The sequence below is a fragment of the Lepidochelys olivacea genome (assembly GCF_965140295.1).
Source record: "Lepidochelys olivacea isolate rLepOli2 genome assembly, chromosome: 2".
NCBI classification, from domain to species: domain Eukaryota; kingdom Metazoa; phylum Chordata; order Testudines; family Cheloniidae; genus Lepidochelys; species Lepidochelys olivacea.
Genome location: NC_140412.1, coordinates 120,590,645 through 120,613,085, shown reverse-complemented (window position 1 = coordinate 120,613,085; position 22,441 = coordinate 120,590,645). Strand labels below are relative to the sequence as shown.

General features: G+C 38.6%; 1 protein-coding gene across 2 annotated transcripts in view; it reads left to right on the top strand.

Annotated features, from left to right (window-relative positions):
• EXOC2 (exocyst complex component 2) overlaps positions 1–17,911 on the top strand; it is a 185,358-nt gene extending 167,447 nt beyond the window's left edge. Inside the window, exons 24-29 of one of the 2 annotated variants that reach the window (XM_084618785.1) lie at positions 1,427–1,482; positions 5,997–6,119; positions 9,574–9,635; positions 10,662–10,721; positions 13,248–13,292; positions 16,110–17,911. In XM_084618785.1, the coding sequence (XP_084474911.1) occupies positions 1,427–1,482; positions 5,997–6,119; positions 9,574–9,635; positions 10,662–10,721; positions 13,248–13,292; positions 16,110–16,200 (437 nt within the window). In that variant the 3' untranslated portion in view covers positions 16,201–17,911. The remainder of the gene's footprint in view (positions 1–1,426; positions 1,483–5,996; positions 6,120–9,573; positions 9,636–10,661; positions 10,722–13,247; positions 13,293–16,109) is intronic. The other variant, XM_084618786.1, reaches the window with a different exon arrangement.
• The last annotated feature ends 4,530 nt before the right edge of the window (positions 17,912–22,441 follow it).

The following is a 22,441-nucleotide window of genomic DNA, read 5'->3' as shown; positions in this document are numbered from 1 at the left end:
CTCCCAGCCTTCCCAGCTCAGTCCATCTATGAATAATGGAGAAAATGTATAGATTTGTATACATACACAAAATACAGATTTCATAATAAGCTGTGAGTGATAAGGATTACAGAGGTGAGTGCCAGGGGGACTCTGGGTGTGTTTGAACTAGGTTTGATGGGAAGGAAAGAGTGCAGCCTGATTTTTAAATCTCAAGATGGACTTGCCAATAAAATAAACACACAAATGTATTTTATAAACTGAGTACACTTGAAATGATAGTTGAGAGACAATGCACTTTGATTCCCTCAATGTCATTTTTAGAGTCACTTTTCAAAGTAGAACTGTGCTATAACGACTGAGACGTATCTAAGAAAGATGGAGTGAATGAGATGAACTGATTACAAGTGTATCTTTGATGTAACTTTTATAATAGCAATATTAATATCCATTGTAACTCACAATCTGTAGAACCTTAATATTCTCCAAAATTCTGATCTCAGTTACATTTGGAGTATGTACAAAGAAGTCGATGTGGGGTCAGTGTACTCTGGATTTACGTTAGTGTAACAAAATCAGAATCTGGCCAATCATGTACATCTACCCCTTCTCTCTCTCTCTACTGCTTTTGTGCTTTCAACGATTCTGCTTGCCTTTATGTCGCAAATTAACTACCGTTAAAAAAAATAGTCCCTGTGTTGCCATTGCTTGCAAAGCAATGTACACAAAGAGCCAGATTTGTTCTGTTACTCTAGATTTACTGAACAAATATTTTATGTGCTACTGTAAAAGTTTTGTTAGACAATAAACTGCTTGCTTGAAATTTTTTCCCCAAAGAAACTTCTTCTATATAAGCATAACATCTGCTATAAAGTGTCATGAGTAATATCTTCTAAAACCACTTCCATAGAAACAAGAATTCTTATTTCCATTTATGATAATATTTCACAATCAAAGAAGCTGCAAAAGAAATAGGAATGAGATCTTCTGCTTGCAAGCTATATAATTCTGTTGTCTACGTTCGCGTCTTAAAACATCACTTGCCTGTTACACATGTAATATACCATATTGTATGTGTATCAACAGGACCTTTACATTAAGGGGATTTTCTTTTTTTTTTAAATATTGGATCTGTGGTAAACTGAAAGGTTATCAGAGACAGGCTCTCACACAGAAGAAGAATACTGAAACAGGAACCTACTGGCTTCTTTAACCTTTTGCTGTAAGGAAATGTGCCTTTCTCCATTTGATTTTGAAAAAGGAAATAGATTGTGGCGATGTGGCTGTGGAACTTTCTCTTTCTGCCTCTATCATTGCAAATGTGTTAGTTAAAGAAATGAAAAGAAAAAGTCTACCATTGAGCAATAGAATTGAACAGTAGACTATCTTAGCTCTGTCAAGATAACACAGTGATCGTGATTGACTGTCCTTTTTTGTTCTGTTTTAGGTGTCAGAAACTATTTGAAAGAAGCATTAGTGAATATCATCGCTGTGCACGCAGAGGTGAGGTAACTTTAGATTATTCACATTATTACAAGTGTCAAACAAAATAAATTGGCTGACTTCATTGGAAATGAGCACCTCTGAAAATCAGGCCACCTTAATTTTTGTGTTTAAATACAAATTTTATTAAAGAGGTGGGGGTGGTTGAAAATTTTATAAACGTCCATCGGTAACACCACATATCGCATTTTAGGGCTTGTTTACCCTGAAAGAGAATCCAGACTAAAGTAGCGTGTGAATTTAAACTGGATTAACTATTCCTGATTAATTCTAGGTGTAGACACTCTTATTCCGAATTAGCATGGATTAAACTTGGTTTACCTATGTGAACAGTGAGTACACAGCAAGCTGGGAAGTAAATCTACTTTGTGCTATCCTGCTGCTATCCTAACTGTCTATGTGGATCCTGCTGTCGTGCCCTAAAAGTTCCCTAGTGCATTTTAATCTGCTCCTGTTTCAAAACAGGGTAGGTCAAAGCACACTAAGAGTAAATAAGAGTGTCTTCTTCCAAATTAATATAGTTTAAACTAATTCAAAATAAGGTACTCTTGTTCTGGAATAAGTGTCCTTATGTGGAGTTAATCACGGGTAGCAGTTTTGGAATAACTCCCTGTGGAGACAAATCCTGGGTGTGTGCTTTTTATTTTCTTTCAACAATCTGAAGAAGAGGAAAGTCAAAGTATAATACTCAATTCTTCTCTTTCCGTGCATGTTTTAAAAAAATACAGTGCTCTTTCTATGAACTAGTTTGTGCTTCAAGAGATGGGAGTGTGGGGGAAGTGTTGAACATGTGCTGTTAGAGGGGGAAAACGTACATCATGTTGCATGGAAATTCATCAAGCACAAATAGAAAATCTGGAATGGATACATAGTTCATATTTGCCTGCATGACCCCATTTTGAGACTTACTGTTTCCTGTGACCCAGTCAACAACAAAGCAATGTAACAACCAAGGAATCCAAGGAATTTTAGTTAGTGCTCTCTTATGTGAGCACATGGACTTGTATGTGACGACATGGCTTCTCTAAATCCAGCCGCATAGTAGAAATTGCACATCTAATCTAATGGTGACATCAGTGGCAGATCAATACTGAGACTTGATGGACACAAATGTGCTGAAACCAACTTCACACAAATATGTGCTCATGAATGGCACCATCAGTTTCAATGCATGTATTGAGAAAGCAGGATGTTCATTCTTGATGGTGAACCAGAACTCTGGGAGAGAAAATTGGGCATATGTTCCTCCCAAGAATCAATTGTAGGAAATGTTGATGAGCTGTTCAATTTCAGCTGCTGGCAAATCCATGGCATGAGGCTTGCAAACAGGTTTCACACCCAATCATACTTTATAATGGTCCAAGTCAGGGAAAAAGGATGCAAACCATTACTCCATCTGGCTGAGATGCTCAGTCATCACATGTGTGGGAGGCCAAATAATTTCGCTGTCAGCCAGTAACTTACAGCACAGAGACAGCAATTTACAATGATTCTTTATTGAGTACTAACAGGATACTTAGGATGGCATAAAAGAAGATATGGGCCCTGCCTTAAGGCACTTACAAGCCACTGCAGATTCCCAGCTCAGAAAAAGCTAGCACAGACTCCTACTGGCTCAAGCAGAGAGGATGCTCTTGTGGTAAAACTGCTGCCCACAGATAAGTATCTTCTGGATTCAAGTCTCCCTCCCCTAGATGCTGGCACAGCCAGATGGTTCAAATGGTTAAATGGCATCCATACAACCAACTCCGCACAGCCAACGTGTCTGGACCTGCTCCACAAATACTGTGCCAGGAAGCTGCTATTTTACAAAATGGTGATCTCTGCACAGAGTGACCTCACACACACCGTAGGTGTGAGGTCACACTTTGTGGAGGTCACCATTTTGTAGATCAAAATAGCGGTCTCCTGGTGTATCGCTTATGGAGCAAGTCTGGATATGTTTGGGGGCAGACAGCGTCAGATCACAAGCCGAATCTGACCTGCTGGCCCACGACCCCATCTGCTGAGGGCATGATCCCCAGTTTGGGAACCGCGGATATGTACCGTCTAGACTTCCAAAGTGGGCCATGGCGTGCAACAGAGAGGAGGAGTGTATGTTAAAAAAGTAAATGTGAAATTTCTGATGAAAATTGAAATAATTATTTGCAGAGCTGCACACTTGCAGATGCATACCTAAGTGTAAATTGACTATTGCAGGAATTTTCTACAGTACTTAAGTTAAAGCACCTGTTCGAAATAATCCCATCCCTCTCTATCACAAAATGTATTTTCTCATTAGTATTACCAAAACCATTCTTTCACATAGCACAAATAACACTGTTCTGTCTTTAGACCCTCTTTACTTGTTTAAATTGGCTTTTGAGTATTCTAGACTCCTTTTAATATTTTCTCTAATTAGAGACACTAATGCTAATTGAAATATTTTCATGGCTTTTGGAATTCCAATTAAAACAGATTTTTGCTTTGATGCAGGTATTTACCTCCAGTGTCTGTAGCACAAATACTGCAGCATTGTGCCAGTACCTGAGAATGAAGGAGTTAACATAACTATAAACCACAGTGAAAATTATTAGTCTATTTTCATTTTCCAAGATGAGTAAATTACATGAAAGGAACAAACAAAATAAGTTAGATTTTTCTTTTAAATTCAGTTAAAATAATCTAAATTGTTTTAATAAACACAAGTAACGAAATTTTTAAAATGATTTTTAACTTGGCTGTGTCCTTTTAAGTAGGTATGATGATTAAAGTCCTGATTCAGACAGGGATTTAAGCATATGACTAACTTTAAAGAGTTTGTTGTCTCATTGGTGTCAATTGGACTACTCCTGCTTAAAATTAGGGCACATGCGTAAATACCCTACTGAATTGGATGCGAGTTGTTTCTCCCATGTTCAGTTTTGCCTCATGAATTTCTGTGTGTGAAATGACATTTTTGCAAGTACTTGCAGAACTATGTGAATTTGATCACTGGTGTGAAATTTTACAATTTCCACAAGAGTAACACTGTTTTCTGCTGAAATTTTGCCAATCTGGCTCAGTCTTAGATTTTGCTAGCAACACTGCTGATTTCCATAGTTTAAACAACAATAGTTAACCATCAGCTGTGCAATAGGCAGGTTCTGAGGTGAAAAAAATAGTTACTTTAACTAAAAGTCAAATTTCAACTGAAACCAAAATAAGTATAGTTTTTGCAAAAATGTGATGATGTACTATAGCTGAGAATTTTTTTCCTGAGTTCTAAAAAGTAACGTTGAGAACAGCCATTGTGGGTACAAATACGTTCTTCTTATTAGAAGGTTTTGACCGTTTACTTGGTATGCTTGTGTTGTATTGCTCAGCAACACCTGCATGAAATGGCTTTTTCCCATTTTGCTTTTACCATTTTTCTCTGTATGTGACCAAAACTGTTGGCTTTTGTGGGTCAAAGCAGTTAAAAGCAAGATGATTATTTGAACTAACAGGGTGAGTGACTGATAGCCAGCATGTGTGTGCTCAGTATGCCTTGGCTGTGGTGCAAATCTGTTATATTACTGTTTGTCTAGTCTGTGAGATCCATGACACATCACTCTCACATATATCATGAAAAATCAGGTATGGTTTCTAAATTCATATTTGAGTTTTACTCATCCACATACTGGTGTTTCTCAAAGTATTTTCAACTGATTATGCATTTCTATAAAGCAGTTTTTCACTGTGAAATCGGACACACTCCTAACTTTCACATAAAGCAAAAGTCCTGTAGCAAAAGTGAGACCGAATCATTTGTTGTTGATTGCTTGTTTTTTTAAGAAATCTGAACAAATGAATAATTAAATTTCTAGCCAAAATCATCATCTTTTCTTATGACTCTGATCACATCACTTCCTCCTCAAATCACCATCCCTTTTTCTTTCCCCTCTCTTTTCCACATGTAATCCACACTGCTCCTCATTTTCATCGTCAAGGCTTAACACAACTTTGCTCTACCTACAGGGCCGATCTCATTTCCTCTTATCCATCTCTTGCCCCGTGTTCTGCCCAATTCTCTCTCCTAATTATATGAGACATTATCCCTCTTCCAGTGCATTAACAGTCTCTTATTGTCTTTAAATCTCTCCTTAAAACCTACTTTTTTGCCAAGCTTCTGGTCTCTGACACTGTTTGATCTCATTTCAGCACCTATCTATTTGTTTTATTACTCTGTTGTTTTGTAAGCTTCTTAGGAGGTGGATTTTGTATTATTATTATGGCAGCAACTATGGACCCTAATTGGGAATCCAGGCACTATTGATCTCAGTGTTATATAAGCAAGTAATAAAAAAAGACAGTCCAAGAGAGTTTTCAGTCTAGGTTTATGACAACCCTTAACAGGTGGAACAAACTGGCTGAGCAGTGGGAAGAAGATAAGGTGCTTCTGGGAAAAGCAGCGAAACATGCAATCAAGGTTAACTCTTTGCATGTCCATACTAAGGTGCAATATAAATATTAATACAGATACCCAATTCATAACTGTGATTTAAAACCTGCAGGTCTTCACTATCTCTAAGGAATTAGTGCCTCGAGTACTGTCAAAGATTGTGGAATCTGTTGCTGAAGAACTAAGTCGACTGATGCAGTGTGTGTCATCGTTCAGTAAAAATGGAGCTTTACAGGTAGATAAAGACTCTGAGTTTCTCTTTGTACTCAAATGCAACAAACAGCTGTTGTAGAAGTTATATTTTTACCCATTATTTTACAGCAGCCAATTAAATATTTTGAATGTGTTCTTATTTTTGTTTGCAAAGATTTTGGTTTTAATAATGTTTTTAATTGTATTTTATAGCTTGTTTTTAAATCTATTGGTATTAGTGTGGAAAGGCCAGTGTAGTGATGTGTCATAGTGGTATATTATTCCAATGTCTGGAGAGAGAATAAAAACATTTCCTGTATTGTACAACTCCAGAGGAAGGCATAGCTGTTTCACTGAAGCTGCAAAATGACATCACTACAGAAACACTTGCAAAAATTACCATTAAAGAAGGTCTTAAAGATCCATTTATCAAAAGTCTTGCCTTTCCCATTTCAGATTAGATGAACCACTACTAACAACAATGAGCAAATGAACGGTGACCAGAGTATTTTAATAAAAAGAGGTGGGCGGGAATATGTGCTGGCCCATTGTTTCTAACCATTTATTTTGAGTGCTTTTCTTGTGACATTAAGATTCCCAAAGGGGTTCAAGGAAGGGTAAACTCTTAGGGTTTTGTAAATAATTATAACACTGGTTATGGTGCTTCATTTATTTATAGAATACATGGTTTAATCACATTCTTCATAGAATCACATCCAATAGTCCTTATTCAGACAAAACTCTTAAGTCAGTGCTTTTGAATCTTTTGACTGAGGAATACCTATAGGCTGTATATGGTCTGTGAATTGTTTGTAATCCAGTCAATTAATTTTACATCTTAAAATACCGTCATATTCAGGTTTTACTTCAATTCTTCCATGTCTTGTATTTAAAAAGATTGTTTAGCTTTTAAAATCCATTCTTAATAAGGCAGATAAAAGAAATGGAAATCTGCAGCCAACACCCATCTTACTGTTTTTTCAGCTTTGTTTTAGAATTGTAAAGCAGCTGAAAATCTAAACAAAAATGGGGTTATTTTTAAAAATATATTACACTCTTTGTAATGAAGATACAATGTAGAATATTATCAACTTAACATTTAAAGAGGAGAGTCCATAGACTATTTATGCTTTCTAGTTAGCAATTAAACTTAATTGGAGCAGAAGACTCCATAGCCTAGTGAAATTCCAAAAGGGATTTTGGAGGGATGAGGAGTTGACTCACAATAGTTGTATAATGTTATTAAATGCAGAGTCTCAGGACTATATTCAAATATTTGGGTTTTGTTTTTAAACCAAGCTTATGATTTTTTTAAACAAATGAACTATACTGTGTGGCAGGGTCTTTCAGATTGTAGCAATGCCTGCTTTGAACTCAGATCGTGGAAGTGGGTAAAACAGATATTTTAACACTGCCCTACTCACTCCTGATTGATCCAGTCGTTTGAACTAGTTCTAGAGAAGTCTAAAGAAAAAAGAAAGCTCCCTTTGACTCAGCGGGTACTCTCTCCGACGTACAGCCTCTCTAGGACTTGCAGGAACTACCAGCTGCCATTTCATGTTCTCTCCAGCAGACTTGGCATCTGGTGGGGGGAAACCTAAATATTAAATTGCACCATATTATAAACCTTATGTACAGTTTTGATTTTAAATGTACTTGTAACACTTTCCAAGTACTGTTAGTAGAGTATCATTTGAGGGAGAATTCTTGTCGGAAGGACTTCTTGTCAGATCCGGGTAAAGTTGGTAAATAAAGGCTCTACACAATTAACTTTTGAGTTGAATAAGCAGCCCACCTTTTATTGAACTCACTACCTGAACCCATAACTGAAAGAATTGTCTCTCCCAGGAGAAAAATTTGTCAGTTGTGGTCCCTTTCTATCATTCTGGCCATAATCAACCCTCACTATTGATAGATTGATTGTACCAAAACCGGTAGGATATGGACCAGACCAAACTGCTCAAAAATACCCGTACCCTGTGGAAAGAACTGAGCTTTGACAAGAGACGCCTCAATCTATATTTAACAGCCAGTCCCCTGATCTAGACACCCCCTACATATCCAGGCTTCGCTCACTTCCCAGCCTTGTGCTTGATGTTAGGCATAAACTATGGCTTCTGATAATGTGCCGCTACCACAGTGGGCTTTTGCCTCTTAAAACTGAAACAAAACTACACAACTTAGTTTTACACTAAAACCCAGTAACTCAAAATTTTATTGGTGGCAGAACCAGGGTCTAAAAGCCCCTAAGGTACCCAGCTCTCAAAAATCCTAACCCATTCATCCTGAAAGAACCTACAAGATGTTCAGGAAAGTTGAGAAGGCCGATCTATGCTTGCCATTTTCCTACAAGGGAAACATTTCTCTTTACCATAAAATTGGTGGTCAGCTAAATTCTAATGCTTGCCAGGAAGTCCTGCACCCTGAAAGCACAAACCTATGCTGGCTGCCTATCCAGCAGGGAAAAATAAAAACTGTATGTATGATATATGTATAAGATATTCCCAAACAAAAACCTTCATTACAGTTGAAAATAAATATGTATGTTAGAGTTTAAAAAGCTTAATTAGAGAGTTGATGTGGTTATATTAACTTTGGTTATGTTTGGATCAGTCTCTGCATTTCATGGCTGGATCCATCAGAATCTCTGTAATGGGCTGAACCAAAGCCGATTGTGAATTATGGTGAAGTTTGTGGCTCTAATCCATTTCTAGAAAGAAATGTGTAAATGGCATATTTTTTTAAGTATTGATCAAATTCATGGTGTTACCATCTTCACATAAAATCCATGGTGGAAATGATTTCAATGAGAGCAAAGAAGATCTCTTATACCCTGCTTGATTCACTTTTACCTCGGAAATGTACCCAAACTTCATTTTCCATCGTAGCCTGCTTAGCTGGAAATTGACACACAGGTACATTGCTGAGGTAAAATCCCCAAGCCTGTATATGCAGCAAAGTGACAGATGAGATAAGTGGAGCAGAACCATCTACTTCCTCATCTGAAGAAGAAAATAAATTCAGCAGCAAAACCCAGACTAAAATGTGTTTTAACCGATGTTTGTTCTCTTGTGTTTTCTTCCTCTCTGGCCAAGCTGTGCTGTAAAGAGCTAGTCTTGACCTGTAGAAAGCAATAGCTACAGATATAAAAGCACAGAAATGCTATCTCAGAGCAGAAAAGGAGCACCAGAATTCATGCTTTGGTACTGTTACTGGGAGACGGCTCTTTGTTTGGAGACAACTTCATAGTGATTGGATAAACAATTTGACTTCAATTTCACAAATTTGTAATCGTTCCTGCAGCACTTCCTAACTGACATGGCAGAGTGGTAACCAGAAATACAGGAAACAAGTTATTGAAGTTATTAAGGCTGCTTAAAGGTGCAGTGTGCAGTAATATTTTGCTTCTGAAAACAGGCGAGAGGCTTTGTGACATATATGTTTAATTAACCAAAGAATGTTTTAAATTTGTAACTATGGTTACATTCTGTCTCTAGGCAAGGCTTGAAATTTGTGCATTGAGAGATGCTGTGGCCATATACGTAACGCCAGAAAGCAAGTAAGATGCTAAGTAGCTTGTGCTGTTGATTTAAAATGAAATGCCTGATAAATATGAAAAAACTAAAATAAGCTAAATATAGCTTAAATATTTGTTTAAAGTAATTTTATTTCAAATTAATTTCAAACAATGGCATACTTTGAAAACTCTGTTATTAAGCTTATCTCTGGTAATGGGAAATATTGTTACTTTTATGATAACATTTTGAGCAGTATCTTTTCATCTAATTTTGGGAGTACTACTTCCCCGCTCTCCAAGTGTCTGGCAGAGATAGGGATCTGGATGAAAACAATTTGGCAAAAACACAGATTTGATAAAATGAAAATCCTGCTTGTTGCCATCAAAACAAAGTGATTCACAGTCTCTGGGTCTCATTAGACTCCTCCTGGTTCCTGGATCCCCGCTAGAAGAAGTGGTCATTCATCTTCTGTTAGCCAAAATGTATCCTTCCCACTTGAATGCAGATTTTGACACTGTTACCTATAGCTCTGTCCACTTAGCATTTGACTACTGTAACACTCTGGATGTAGGACTCTTGGAATGCCAGTCAGCTGTTCAGCTAGTATAGAATGCAGTGGCCTGTCTCTTAAGTACAGCAAGCCAGTGAGAGCATATACATCTGTACTTCATTTTTTTCCTGTTCACTTATGGGTGGAATTCAGATTGTTAACTATTGTCTATAGTACCATAAATGACTAAGACCAGTTATTTCAGAGACTTCCTCTTTCTCTGTGGCCCCTCACAACGACTATGTTCTACATAAATACTTTTGCTGTCCGTCTCCAGGGTTTATCTGGTATCAGGTATTTTCAGTGGCTGTGGAATTTGTTCAGGCTAGAAGTCTACCTGAGCCTATGGCTGGCTATATTCAAATTATTCATAAGCCTGAGGTGTTGAGTTGATAATGTGTTAATTTAGCTAAATCAAAACATTTCATAAATTAAAGTATCTATTTATGAAGATACGGAGGGAGCTGTGAGAGAGAGCTATTATGCCTGGGAAATATTAAATATGTTTGCATTACAGCTCAAGCTTTAAGCAAGCTTTGGAAGCCCTGCCGCAACTCTTAAGTGGAGCAGACAAAAAGTAAGTGTACTTGCACTTTCTTTAACATTTATAATACCACTCTCAAGAGCGCTAGTTTTTTAGTGCAGTACCAAAATAGTGGTGCTGAAGAATAAGTTATGGCATTTGACTTTTGTGAGTCACAGAATGGCAGCCCTGATTCAGGACAAAGCTCTGATTCAGTGTGGCACATTGGACCTAAATTATACAGCAGAAACTTTGGCTTTATGTGTCACCGCTCTGTTCCCTAGTCCAGTCTAATCAATACAGTATCATTTTTGAATTACAGGTTTCAGAGTAACAGCCGTGTTAGTCTGTATTCGCAAAAAGAAAAGGAGTACTTGTGGCACCTTAGAGACTAACCAATTTATTTGAGCATGAGCTTTCGTGAGCTACAGCTCACTTCATCGGATGCATACCGTGGAAACTGCAGAAGACATTATATACTCACAGAGACCATGAAACAATACCTCCTCCCACCCCACTCTCCTGCTGGTAATAGCTTATCTAAAGTGATCATCAAGTTGGGCCATTTCCAGCACAAATCCAGGTTTTCTCACCCTCTGCCCCCCCACACACAAACTCACTCTCCTGCTGGTAATAGCCCATCCAAAGTGACCACTCTCTTCACAATGTATGATAATCAAGGTGGGCCATTTCCTGCACAAATCCAGGTTCTCTCACCCCCTCACCCCCCTCCAAAAACCGCACACATAAACTCACTCTCCTGCTGGTAATAGCTTATCCAAAGTGACCACTCTCCCTACAATGTGCATGATAATCAAGGTGGGCCATTTCCAGCACAAATCCAGGTTTTCTCACCCCCCCCTCACCCCCATACACACACAAACTCACTCTCCTGCTGGTAATAGCTCATCCAAAGTGTCCACTCTCCCTACAATGTGCATGGTAATCAAGGTGGGCCATTTCCAGCACAAATCCAGGCTTTCTCACCACCACCACCACCACCCCGCCCCCCGGAACACACACACACACACTCCTGCTGGCAATAGCTCATCCAGACTGACCACTCTCCAAGTTTAAATCCAAGTTTAACCAGAACATCGGGGGTGGGGGCTGGATTTGTGCTGGAAATGGCCCATCTTGATTATCATACACATTGTGAAGAGAGTGGTCACTTTGGATGGGCTGTTACCAGCAGGAGAGTGAGTTTGTATGTGGGGGAGCGGAGGGTGAGAACCTGGATTTGTGCTGGAAATGGCCCAACTTGATGATTACTTTAGATAAGCTAATACCAGCAGGACAGTGGGGTGGGAGGAGGTATTGTTTCATGGTCTCTGTGTGTATATAATGTCTTCTGCAGTTTCCACGGTATGCATCCGATGAAGTGAGCTGTAACTCAAGATAGCTTATGCTCAAATAAATTGGTTAGTCTCTAAGGTGCCACAAGTACTCCTTTTATTTTTGAATTACTGTCAATTATAGCTTTCCATGCTAATTTTCAAGTTTCAGTGTGCTGCATTGTCTTATTCTATTGAATACCAATAACTGCATTGGAAAAATAGGGAGGAAAACAGAAGGTTTTGACAATTGGTGTCTTGGGGAACTTGGAAGACAGTTTTGTTTGGTTTTGTAATCCAAAGGCTTTAAATAAGAGGGGAATGTAGCGCTCCTTTAAATTTAGAAGAGGAAATTGAATTCCTCTTTCCCCATCCCAGCAGCCCTTGACAAAGGTATTCTGCCCTGCTACATCTAAACCAGTATCTATATAGCAGTGGTGGATAAGCACATTAGCTTGATGTTTATACTAAAATCAGAAATAGTGCTGACATTTATATTGTCATAATTAACTTTCAGAGTTAACACCCATTGTGGTGAATGGACAGATTCATGTCTCCAGACCTATTGTTTCAGGCTGTCAGCAAATTCAAGCAAATGTTGCTGTGTTCATTTCCACTGTTTGTTCACAACTGTAAGGGCTAGAAACTTTATTGTTTTCCTAAATGAAAGCTTAGATTCTGGAATATAATTAAAAACTAATAACTTTTTTTAAAATAGCCACTGATACCATCTCCTAATTGTATTATGCAAGGGCCCTTGATACGGGCCCAGAAGGATTCAGATCTGAAGATGATGGCCACTATGACCCCAGTCTAGCAAAGAATTTAAGTATGCTCTTAGATTAAAGCATGTTAGTAATGCCATGTGATAAATGGGCCCACTCACACACTTAAGGTGAAGTATGTAATTAGCACTTCACTGATTTGGGGACAGAGTGCTCAGCACCTTACAATGTTGAGCCCATAACGAATGTATTTACACATACAACACACACACACATCTCAGAAAAACAAACTTGGTATTGGTTTGTGTTCTGTCTATGAAACCAAAGATGTGTGAAACATTTGCACGGAATCCATTCAGACATCACCTTAGTTCAATATTCTGTAGACACGAGCAAAGGATGCTTGCACAGCTACAAAATTTGTGAACCTGGCCTCCCTGCAATGGGCCTCCATCCATTTATCCAACAATTACTCCTTGCTCCTGTCATCCACAAGCCTCAAGACCTCTCCCCCTTTTTAGAGCTCTACAGGAGGGTCTGAAGATACGAAAGGAGCCTTACGAAAGGTAAGGAAGGTTCCCCTTTGCAATTGGAGTTCATCGAAATTAAACTTTCAGACAAAACCATAAGGCTTGGTATGTTTCCAACCACTGTGCACTGAATTACAGAGGGCGGTTCACAAACAAAGCACGGTACAGTTTTTACAGCTCTACCTCCACCCAGAGGGCAGCTCTGAGGCCCAGAGAGTTAAGGATGTGTTCTATACCTTAGATTATTTTCTCATGTATGTTACCACTACATCTGTAAACTTCCCACACCATTCATGACAAAATTACAAATAATTATGTTAAATGTATTTTTTATGGAATGATTTAGAGCTGCTGGTGTTACCAATAGCACACTCCATGTAATATTGAAATATTGCCTGCGTGTGAATGATGGATGTCCTCAGTAGCCCTTCCCAGAAGGGCTATTGGGGAAGTGGGTATTCATTTATTTGTGCTTTCACTCGCTGATCCTGGGAAAGACACACACTTGTTAATTTTACAGTACACAACGTATTATTTGTTTTTGGGAGGAAATGATTGGCAGCTGCTGAAAGGAAGCCTGCAAAGGATTTTATAAAATTGTGTGAGCTCTCCTTTCTTGCTTCTTTCAATGTTGGCCTAAAAGTGTTGGGGTTTCCCCCTCCCCCAAAATGCTTAGTTTTACCTTAGAAATATGAATTCTGATTTTCCCTGGTTTTGCTGGAGGTTTTCTTGTCAATCTGAGATGCTCAGTGTGACCTAGTTAAAGGGATGACAGCATTGAATCTTTAACAAAAATCTCCATATGCATTGTAGCTGAAGAGGAAAGATGGTCTGTGGTTAAGGCACTCGACTACTGTTCAGGAGATCAGGTTTCGATTCCCAGCTCTACCACAGACTTCCTGTGTGACTTGGGACAAGACACTTAACCGCTCTGTGGCTCAGTTCCATATCTGTAAAATGGGGGTGACGGTACTTCCTTTCTCCCATCCTTTGGCTAGTGTTAGATTGTAAATTCTTTGATGTAGGAACTGTCTCTTATTACATGTATGTACAGTGCCTAGTGCAGTGGGACCCCTAGTCTCATCTGAGGCCTCTAGTCATGCCTGTGACACAAATATTTTCATTGAGTTCAATAGGTGGTAACATAAACAATAAAAAGTTTTAAATAGCCTGATGGCAAAACTCATCACCTTGCATTTGCTCAGCTTTCAATCTCTTGACTTGTGTGATGTTGCCATTTTACTAGGTCTCTCGGCACCAGAGTCTTCCAAAGTAGCAAACCAGGCTTTAAAAAGGAAAAAAAAAGCTCAGACCACATTATTTTGTGTGTGTGTGTTTTCTCAGGGTGGTAGGCACTGTACAGACACAGAGAAAGAAACAGTTTCTGTCCAAAAGAGTTTACAGTCTAAATAGACCTAGACCAGGGGTGGCCAACCTGAGCATGAGAAGGACCCAGAATTTACCAATGTACATTGCCAAAGAACCACACTAATATGTCAGCAGCTCCCCATCAGCTTCCCCCGCCCCGCACCGCCGCTCCCAGCACCTCCCACCCACTGGCAGCCCTGCCGATCAGCGCCTCTCAATCAGCTGTTTCATGGTGTGCAGGAGGCTCAGGGGGTGGAGGAGCGAGGGCACAGCAGGCTTAGGGGGTGGGGCGGGAAGGGGTGGAGTGTGGGCAGGGCCTGTGGCAGAATTAGGGGTTGAGCAGTGAGCACCCCCGGCACATTGGAAAGTTGGCGCCTGCAGCTCTAGCCCCGGAGTCAGTGCCTATACAAGGAGCCGCATATTAACTTCTGAAGAGCCACAGGTTGGCCACCCCTGATGTAGACCATAAGGAGGGGAGAAGAGGGGGAGGCTGGCAGAAAGAAGCCCACTTTTTTCTTTTGCAGGTCACCTTTTAAATGAAAATTTATTTTTGAAGATATCATTTATATGAAGGCAAAAGCATACAACTTGATAATACCTCTGAGGCTATGTTCTTCCATGAGCACATAATTTTTGCTGTCCCATTATGCAGCAGGTTAAATATAACTTGTGCTTGCTGTACATCTAAACATCAGCTATATATGGATTTGTGAACAAGTGCCAGCATTTGACTTGATTTAAGTTGACCATGTATTTGAGAACACAGAAATAACTGCTAAAGCTTTCAATAGGGTTTTCTCTTATCTTATTCAACCACACAAAAACAGGCTCCTTGCGATGCATTCTAAAAGAACAAGCTTGTGGGATTGTAAGAAAAAGTGTCAAGTTAACACAGTGTGGTCCTAACATTCCCAATGCTCCGCTACTGATTCTCTGAAAGCTGCTGCTTCCAGTATGTGTCTGTTGGTGTCACTGCAGTGGAATTTGTCATTTTCCTGCGATATTGTGAGAAATTATAAGAATTTTCATACTAGAACGAATCAGCAGTCTCTCTGTTCAAGTATCTGGTCTCTTAACCATGGTCTATACAGGATCTGTTACCAAAGGATGTAAAACTACTTCAGAGCACCCAGTTGTCTGATATGACACTGTGGGAGGATAAGAAAGTACTAGAGGAACTTGAACCCAACAAAATAAGATTTTCCTTGCATTACTCACAATAAGTGGATTTTTTTTAAAAAATAGGTGTGCATCTACAGTACCTGCTTTTGTAGTAGGGCATGTTTGCTCCTGATATGCTATCTTGGAGAAACTTAACATTTCATGTATACCGAAATATTACTGCCTTAATGTGTCCAAGGTCAGAGAGCTTGTGATATATGCCACATTAATTACCTTCTAAATAAATGGATAAACCTAACTTGAAACACCCCAAATCTGTAAACTCCAAATTGCCAAAGTTATAAAATGTTTTCTTTTTTGCAGGTTATTAGAAGAGCTACTAAACAAATTTAAAAGTAGTATGCACTTGCAGCTCACCTGCTTTCAAGCTTCTTCAGCAATGATGAAAACATAGACAACAGCAAAACGCAAGCATCACACAAAAGAACACAGTTAAACGTACTCCCATTACTCCCAGCTGTTTCCTTTAAACACTGAGCAGAATACTTAAATCATTGGAGTGGTGGTTCAATTTACTGGCAAGCAATAGTGTGATTCCTGTGGTTATCCTTCAAAATAAGAAAAATTATTAGAAATGCCACAGTAAAAAAAAAAAAAAAATTATCTATTGTTTTTCATCCTATCAAGGCTGTTAGACGAACTTTGCTCTAATATCCTCTCCATAGCTGTATGTTTATAGAGAAATCTTCATGTGTATGCCGCAAAGTATATTTCATTTGTTAGAAATATTTTTTGAAAATGGGGCATGTTAGACATTTCTGAATATCTCAGTTTGAAGCTCCCTGGTCGCACAGGAATGCTGACGAGAACAGATGTGTATATTGGCATGTTGTAAGATTCAACTGGTATAAACTATCCAGATGCATACTACAAATGTTACTACCTGCAGATGGCTCTAATACACATTCAAATATAGTATGCAGGGGAAAGGGGCTGCGTGTTTGAAAAATTTAACACTTTAGGTAATTTCTCTGCCATTGTCTTCAAGTGCTCACAAATCTGACTTCTTGTTTTTTTTAAATTCAGCTGATCTCCTGGGCCGGGCAATACTGTGTTCTCTATTCTAGTTCAGTCAGAAAGTCAAAGTTAAATATATAGCCAAAATATAGCAGTACTTTTCAGTGGCAACTTAACAGTTAGTGACTGCTCTGCATTGTAAATGCAAGCATCGCAGTATTTTAAATACATCTAAATCTTCACTAAATCAAATATTCTTTATTGGTTAAGGTCCAGAAGAGCAAACAACTTCTCAGATAGTCAAAAAAAAAAAAAGAGCTACTGATAGTGTAGTGTAGGCCACTGGATTTTCCTGCTTCCTTCCCACTTCCTCTCCTGCCTTTCCTCCTCGTTTTAGACTTACTCCCTCTGTCTGCCATCCCTCCCTGGTTGTATCATTCTCATCAGGAAATACTGAATTCCTGTTGTGAGTGGGTGGAAATTAGGCAGGCCAAAGACAAATTCTGCTCTTACTACCATAGGTGTATAATCCTAGAAGCTCTATGTATTGTGGCTTCTCTACTGACCCTAAAGACTCACATCTTGTGACTTGATGTAAAGTACAGGAAATAAAGATGCCATAAACTAAAACAAATATTAGTTAGTATAGGCTATTAGTTTTGGGGAGGGGGGGTTGTTGTTTTTTTTTTACTGATCTACTAAAGAAATAATGGCCAATACTTATCTGCTGTTTATGCATTTAAAGTTATTTTGGCCTGGTTTACAGAAGCCATCATTTGAATTCACAAAACATTTTTAATGAATCACCAGAAATTCTTTATCTTGCCAATACAGTTAAATGCTTTAAAAATAAAATATAGAGCTTCAATATTAAACTATGAAATATTGTAAGAAACAGTTTGATGCCTATATATGTGGCTAAATAAGCATTAAGAGGATTTTAATGAAAATCTGAAACTTTTTAATGTATATGCTTATTGGGGGAGTATTAAACAGTTACCTGGACCACCGTTGTTTTCCTAAATATGTTATCTAACGTAAGCTGACTATATAAATTTATAGTCACAGTTTCTGGTTTGATTGTACAGTTTGTTAGACCTGTAAAGGCACTAACTTCAGAATAATAAAGTGGTGTTTAAGCAAGATGACCATTAACTTTCTGTGAATTTATTTTTGAAGAATTTATGACCTTCTTTACATAATATGTGAGGTTTTATATTTGCATCAGCTAGGTTGCAACATTTATGAAGTTTTTATGCCCAAGTAAGAAACATCCCTCAGAGCGTCATTATATTGGTCACCTTATGTAACAAGAGATTGGTTGTTCTCTTCAAACCTAAGCCAAGCCATTTGCTTTTAGTTGAGTCTTTCTACAAGAATGCTGAATGTTACTGGCAGAGAGGCTAAGAATAATGGGAAAGGGATCACATGTTACTTGAATTAAACGTGGTGAGGAAAGGGGTCATGAACCAGTGTAGTACAAGAGTATTAGATTTCAAGAAAGCAGATTTGGGGGAAATGAAGAAACCTAGTGAACAAGGTGCAATGGAAAAAATTATTAAAATCCACTTGGGTGGAAGAGGGGTTAAGAATGCTAAAATACCATAATTAAGGTACAACAGACTACAGTTCCTCTGAAAAAGAAGATTATGAGGAACAAGAAGTGGTCAATGCGGCTTCACGAGGACCTGTTCAAAAATATAGTGAGTAAAAAGTACATTACTGGAAATGGAAAAGCATTGTGGGACCACACCAGAATACATAGTCAAATAAGACTTGAAGAGAGCACACATGCAGACACACACACACTCTTCATGATAGCAAAAGTGTTTTAAGGGTTAAGAGTATTTATAAAGATGTACGGGTTAGTGGCAATACTGGAGAAAAACTGAGCCAATTAGTAAATGGACCTAGATACTACACTGAGGGGCCTCTATAAGGCCAAAAATCAGCAAGGTACTTAAGAACATGCCTGACTTTAAGTGTCATTGGGACTGCTCACAGTCTTAAAGTTATGTACGTGCATATGTACATCCCTTCTGAATCAGCATCTAGATACCTAAGAAAGATTAATGACAACTCTAAAAGAATGAGCTGGATTGTTGGGGGTCTTTTCATCTACCATTTAAAAGAAAAATAAACTTGGGAAATTAGGAAGTGACAACAAGCATGTACAAATAGATCTTCATTAAAAATAACAGGTGCAGGAAATACACATCTCAGTGCGTCCAGATGTTATGCACCTTGAGGTGTTAAGGAATTAGCTCACAAAGGGCTTGTCCATGTGAGTGGGGTGTAAATTCCAGCACGTTAGGGTGTTTTGCATTACCTGTTCCTTGTGGACCCTGCTGGTACACAATGAAAGTTCCCTAGTGCATACTAATGCAGTCCTGTTTCAAACAGTACTATGTTAATGCACACTAGGGAGTTTTTATTGTGTGCCAACAGGGTCCACACATCACACCAGTTAGTGTGCCTCAAATTAGTGCCCATTAGAATTTATGCCACCCTAGTGCAAACTAATACACTGGGTAGATGAGCCCTAATTTACTGAACTACTGAGAATTACTTTTTGAAAAGTCACTGATGATTGGGGTGGTCCCGAAAGATTGGGGGAAAGCAAATGGGGTACTGAAGTTAAAAAAGAAAAAAAACATAATCAGGGGAGGAGTGACTCAGTTAAAGTGAACGTCACCCCCTAGTAAAATAATTAAACAAATAAGGGGACAATCCATAAACATACAGAGGATAGTGTCACCAAAAGAAACAAGCAATGTGTGGGAATGAAGAACAAATCCTGGCAAACAAACCTGAGTTTTTAAAATATCTTCATTAATAGGCTGTGGAAGGTATAGAGTATGTCAATGACATTTGCAGATTATATCTGATAGAGAGTTGTTGAACACTCTTGGGGCAGAGAAATAATACAGAAGAACCTAGACGATTGGAAACGTGGACCAAAATCCTGCAAACATTTACACACACTCTTAACTTTATGAATAGGCAGGGGACTGCTGGTACTTAAAGTGAAACTTGTGTGTAAGTCTTTGCAGAATTGGGGCCGTGATTTGTGGATCAAGGATGTCAAGCAAATTCTGCCCACCCACATGCATCAAAAGCCCTAAATATACCAGAACCAGTACAAATTCACTATCTGACAGCAAGAAGGAGGTGAGACGCTTGTGCTGGGGGGCTGGGGCTGGACATTTTGTAGCTCTGTGGGGCTCTATGTGCTGTAGCACAAGGGGAGGGGGGATGACTGACGGGTTGAATTTACCCACTTACCAAACCATTGCCAAGCCTATTGCATCCCTGAGAAGTGTACTAAAGGTGAGATTTTTATTCACATACCCTATTGCCATGCAACTATTGAACCATTCATTTCTGGGTACATCCATTACCAGAGAGAGAGACAGACTGGAGGGAAATCAAAGAAGTGAAACAAAATGACTGACATACAACACAGATTAATCTATAAGGAAAAACCTAAAAAAATAAATACAAGGTGAGCAACAAGTATGGGGGAACAGAATGCATGCCTGCAGATACTTGGAAAGTCTAAACACCAAAGAGGGAGGGGCATTGTTCAGACTGATGCAAAACTAGGTGAAATGAGGATTAATTAAAAAGAAAAATTGGATTAACACAGAAATTTCCTGACAGAGAGATCTGTGACTTGCCAGGAACTTGCTGGAAGTCCCCTGCCTATACACATTTAACACTTGACTGGTTAAAGCATTAGAAAATATAGAAACTATTTCTGAACTGACCCCCTGGGGTTTTGAATTAAGTGGTTCAAGTGTTTTCTTTTAGTGTGTGTGATTTTGTGACATCATGCAAAAATGGCATGTTCTAGAGATTATTCTGGCTTTGTAAAAAAGGCAACATCAAGACCAGAATTTGGCTGTTACCATGATTACATATGATCTTCAGTTCTTTTTAGAAAAGACAACATGCAAACATATCAAAACTCCTGTTATATTGGGCCTAATCTAAAGCCCATTGTAATCAATAGAAAAACTCATTGACTTCAGTGGGCTTCGGATTAGGCCAATTGTCAAATTGTACATGAAAACCCATGTGCATGCAGAAAACGTACTTCCTAAGAGACAGAGTTAACATCTGTCCCAATCTGGGATCTCGCTAGGGCATGAGTGGGCCCTGCATCTTTTGTATTTGCTATACACGTTGTGGAACCATTTTGCAATGTGAAATCTACAGTGACCTTTATCAGAATAAATGAAAATTGAAATACATGCAAAATGGTATCTAATCCTACAGATGGGCTCAAACCCTAAAATTCAGATCTGGATCTTGAACACTTTCCAGTTTTGGGTGTTTTGATCTGAGGGTTGAATTTGGACCCATCTTGATCTGTGACAATAAGAGGACACTTGTATGTGTCAGCAAATCTGCTTCATGTTATGAATTGTGGCACACATGGGCACTTGGAAGTGTAATATTTGGCTAGAACTGGTAAAAGATATGTGACTTGTCAAAACAATTGGCAGCGCTTGTAGTCCTTGCCATGCCACTAGAGCTTATTACATTGTGCTGTAGAGCATAAATATGCTTTGGAGTGTCTGGGTTTCAGGACTCGATGTGAACTACATCTGCAGCTAGCCTTGTTACACTGATGGCAGACCTCAAATGGGACTAGAGTGATGGCAAGTCTGTTCCATACTGTCACACAGCAGTAAAATAATCACTCTGGCATGGTAATTAACTTAAAAGTTCTTAGTCCAGGATCAAATTTTATACCCAAGGAAAAAGGCTAAGCAATTTTAAAATAATATCAAACAATTAAAACGTTTATTAGATAGGGACTCTTATTTGCTCCTTTTGATCTCAGATATCTTTTTTTAATGGGACTGACACATTTGTTTATATCTGTCCAGGGGACAGAATGGCTTCGAGGGAATTAATAAGGGGGTTTAGACTTTGTTACCTCTATGTCACTGCTTAATGTCAAGGCAAAGGCAGGTAGTGACCAAAAGCTGTTACTACCCAACTGCTATCCCACCTTGAGTAACAATCGTAAACTTTTCATATATTAGGAAGGTCTGGGGCCTGGTGATCATGTGGATAGTAAACAAAACAACAGGTGCTTCAGGAAATGGGGGTGATTGTGTAGCAAGTAGCAATCTATACTGGAACAATGTTGGGGGGCACTAAGTGTCTATTGAATGACACAAAATTGAACTTTAAAAGGTTCACACTGCAGTTTCAAATGGATATTATTTTTATTGTTAATGGTTTATAATATGATAGCACCCTCAGTGTTATAGACACTGTATAGGCAAATGCAAAGAGCATATTTTCTATACTGCTATTAATTTCTTTCCCTAAACTGTTGTGCAGTAATGCTGACAGCAGCTGCATTTCATTCCAGAGGTGGCTGCTTTTCTTCCAGTGGTAAGGGAAGTGATTTTCTTATTAAATGCAAAATCCTAGCATTAATGCACTGTGAAGATTCAAATAACATGCATGCAAATGTCAGGCGCTTCCTAAAGTTAAGGCTGCTTCTATATATCCTTTCACTCAATGGGAACAAAAAGAGAAAATGCTACATAATGTAAAATGTAGACAAGATACTTTTACAAGAGCGGCATTCTCTGTTAAAATGTTCTGACTTTTGCATGCTTGATATTTCTACTTGAGCATTTCAGCAAACAATA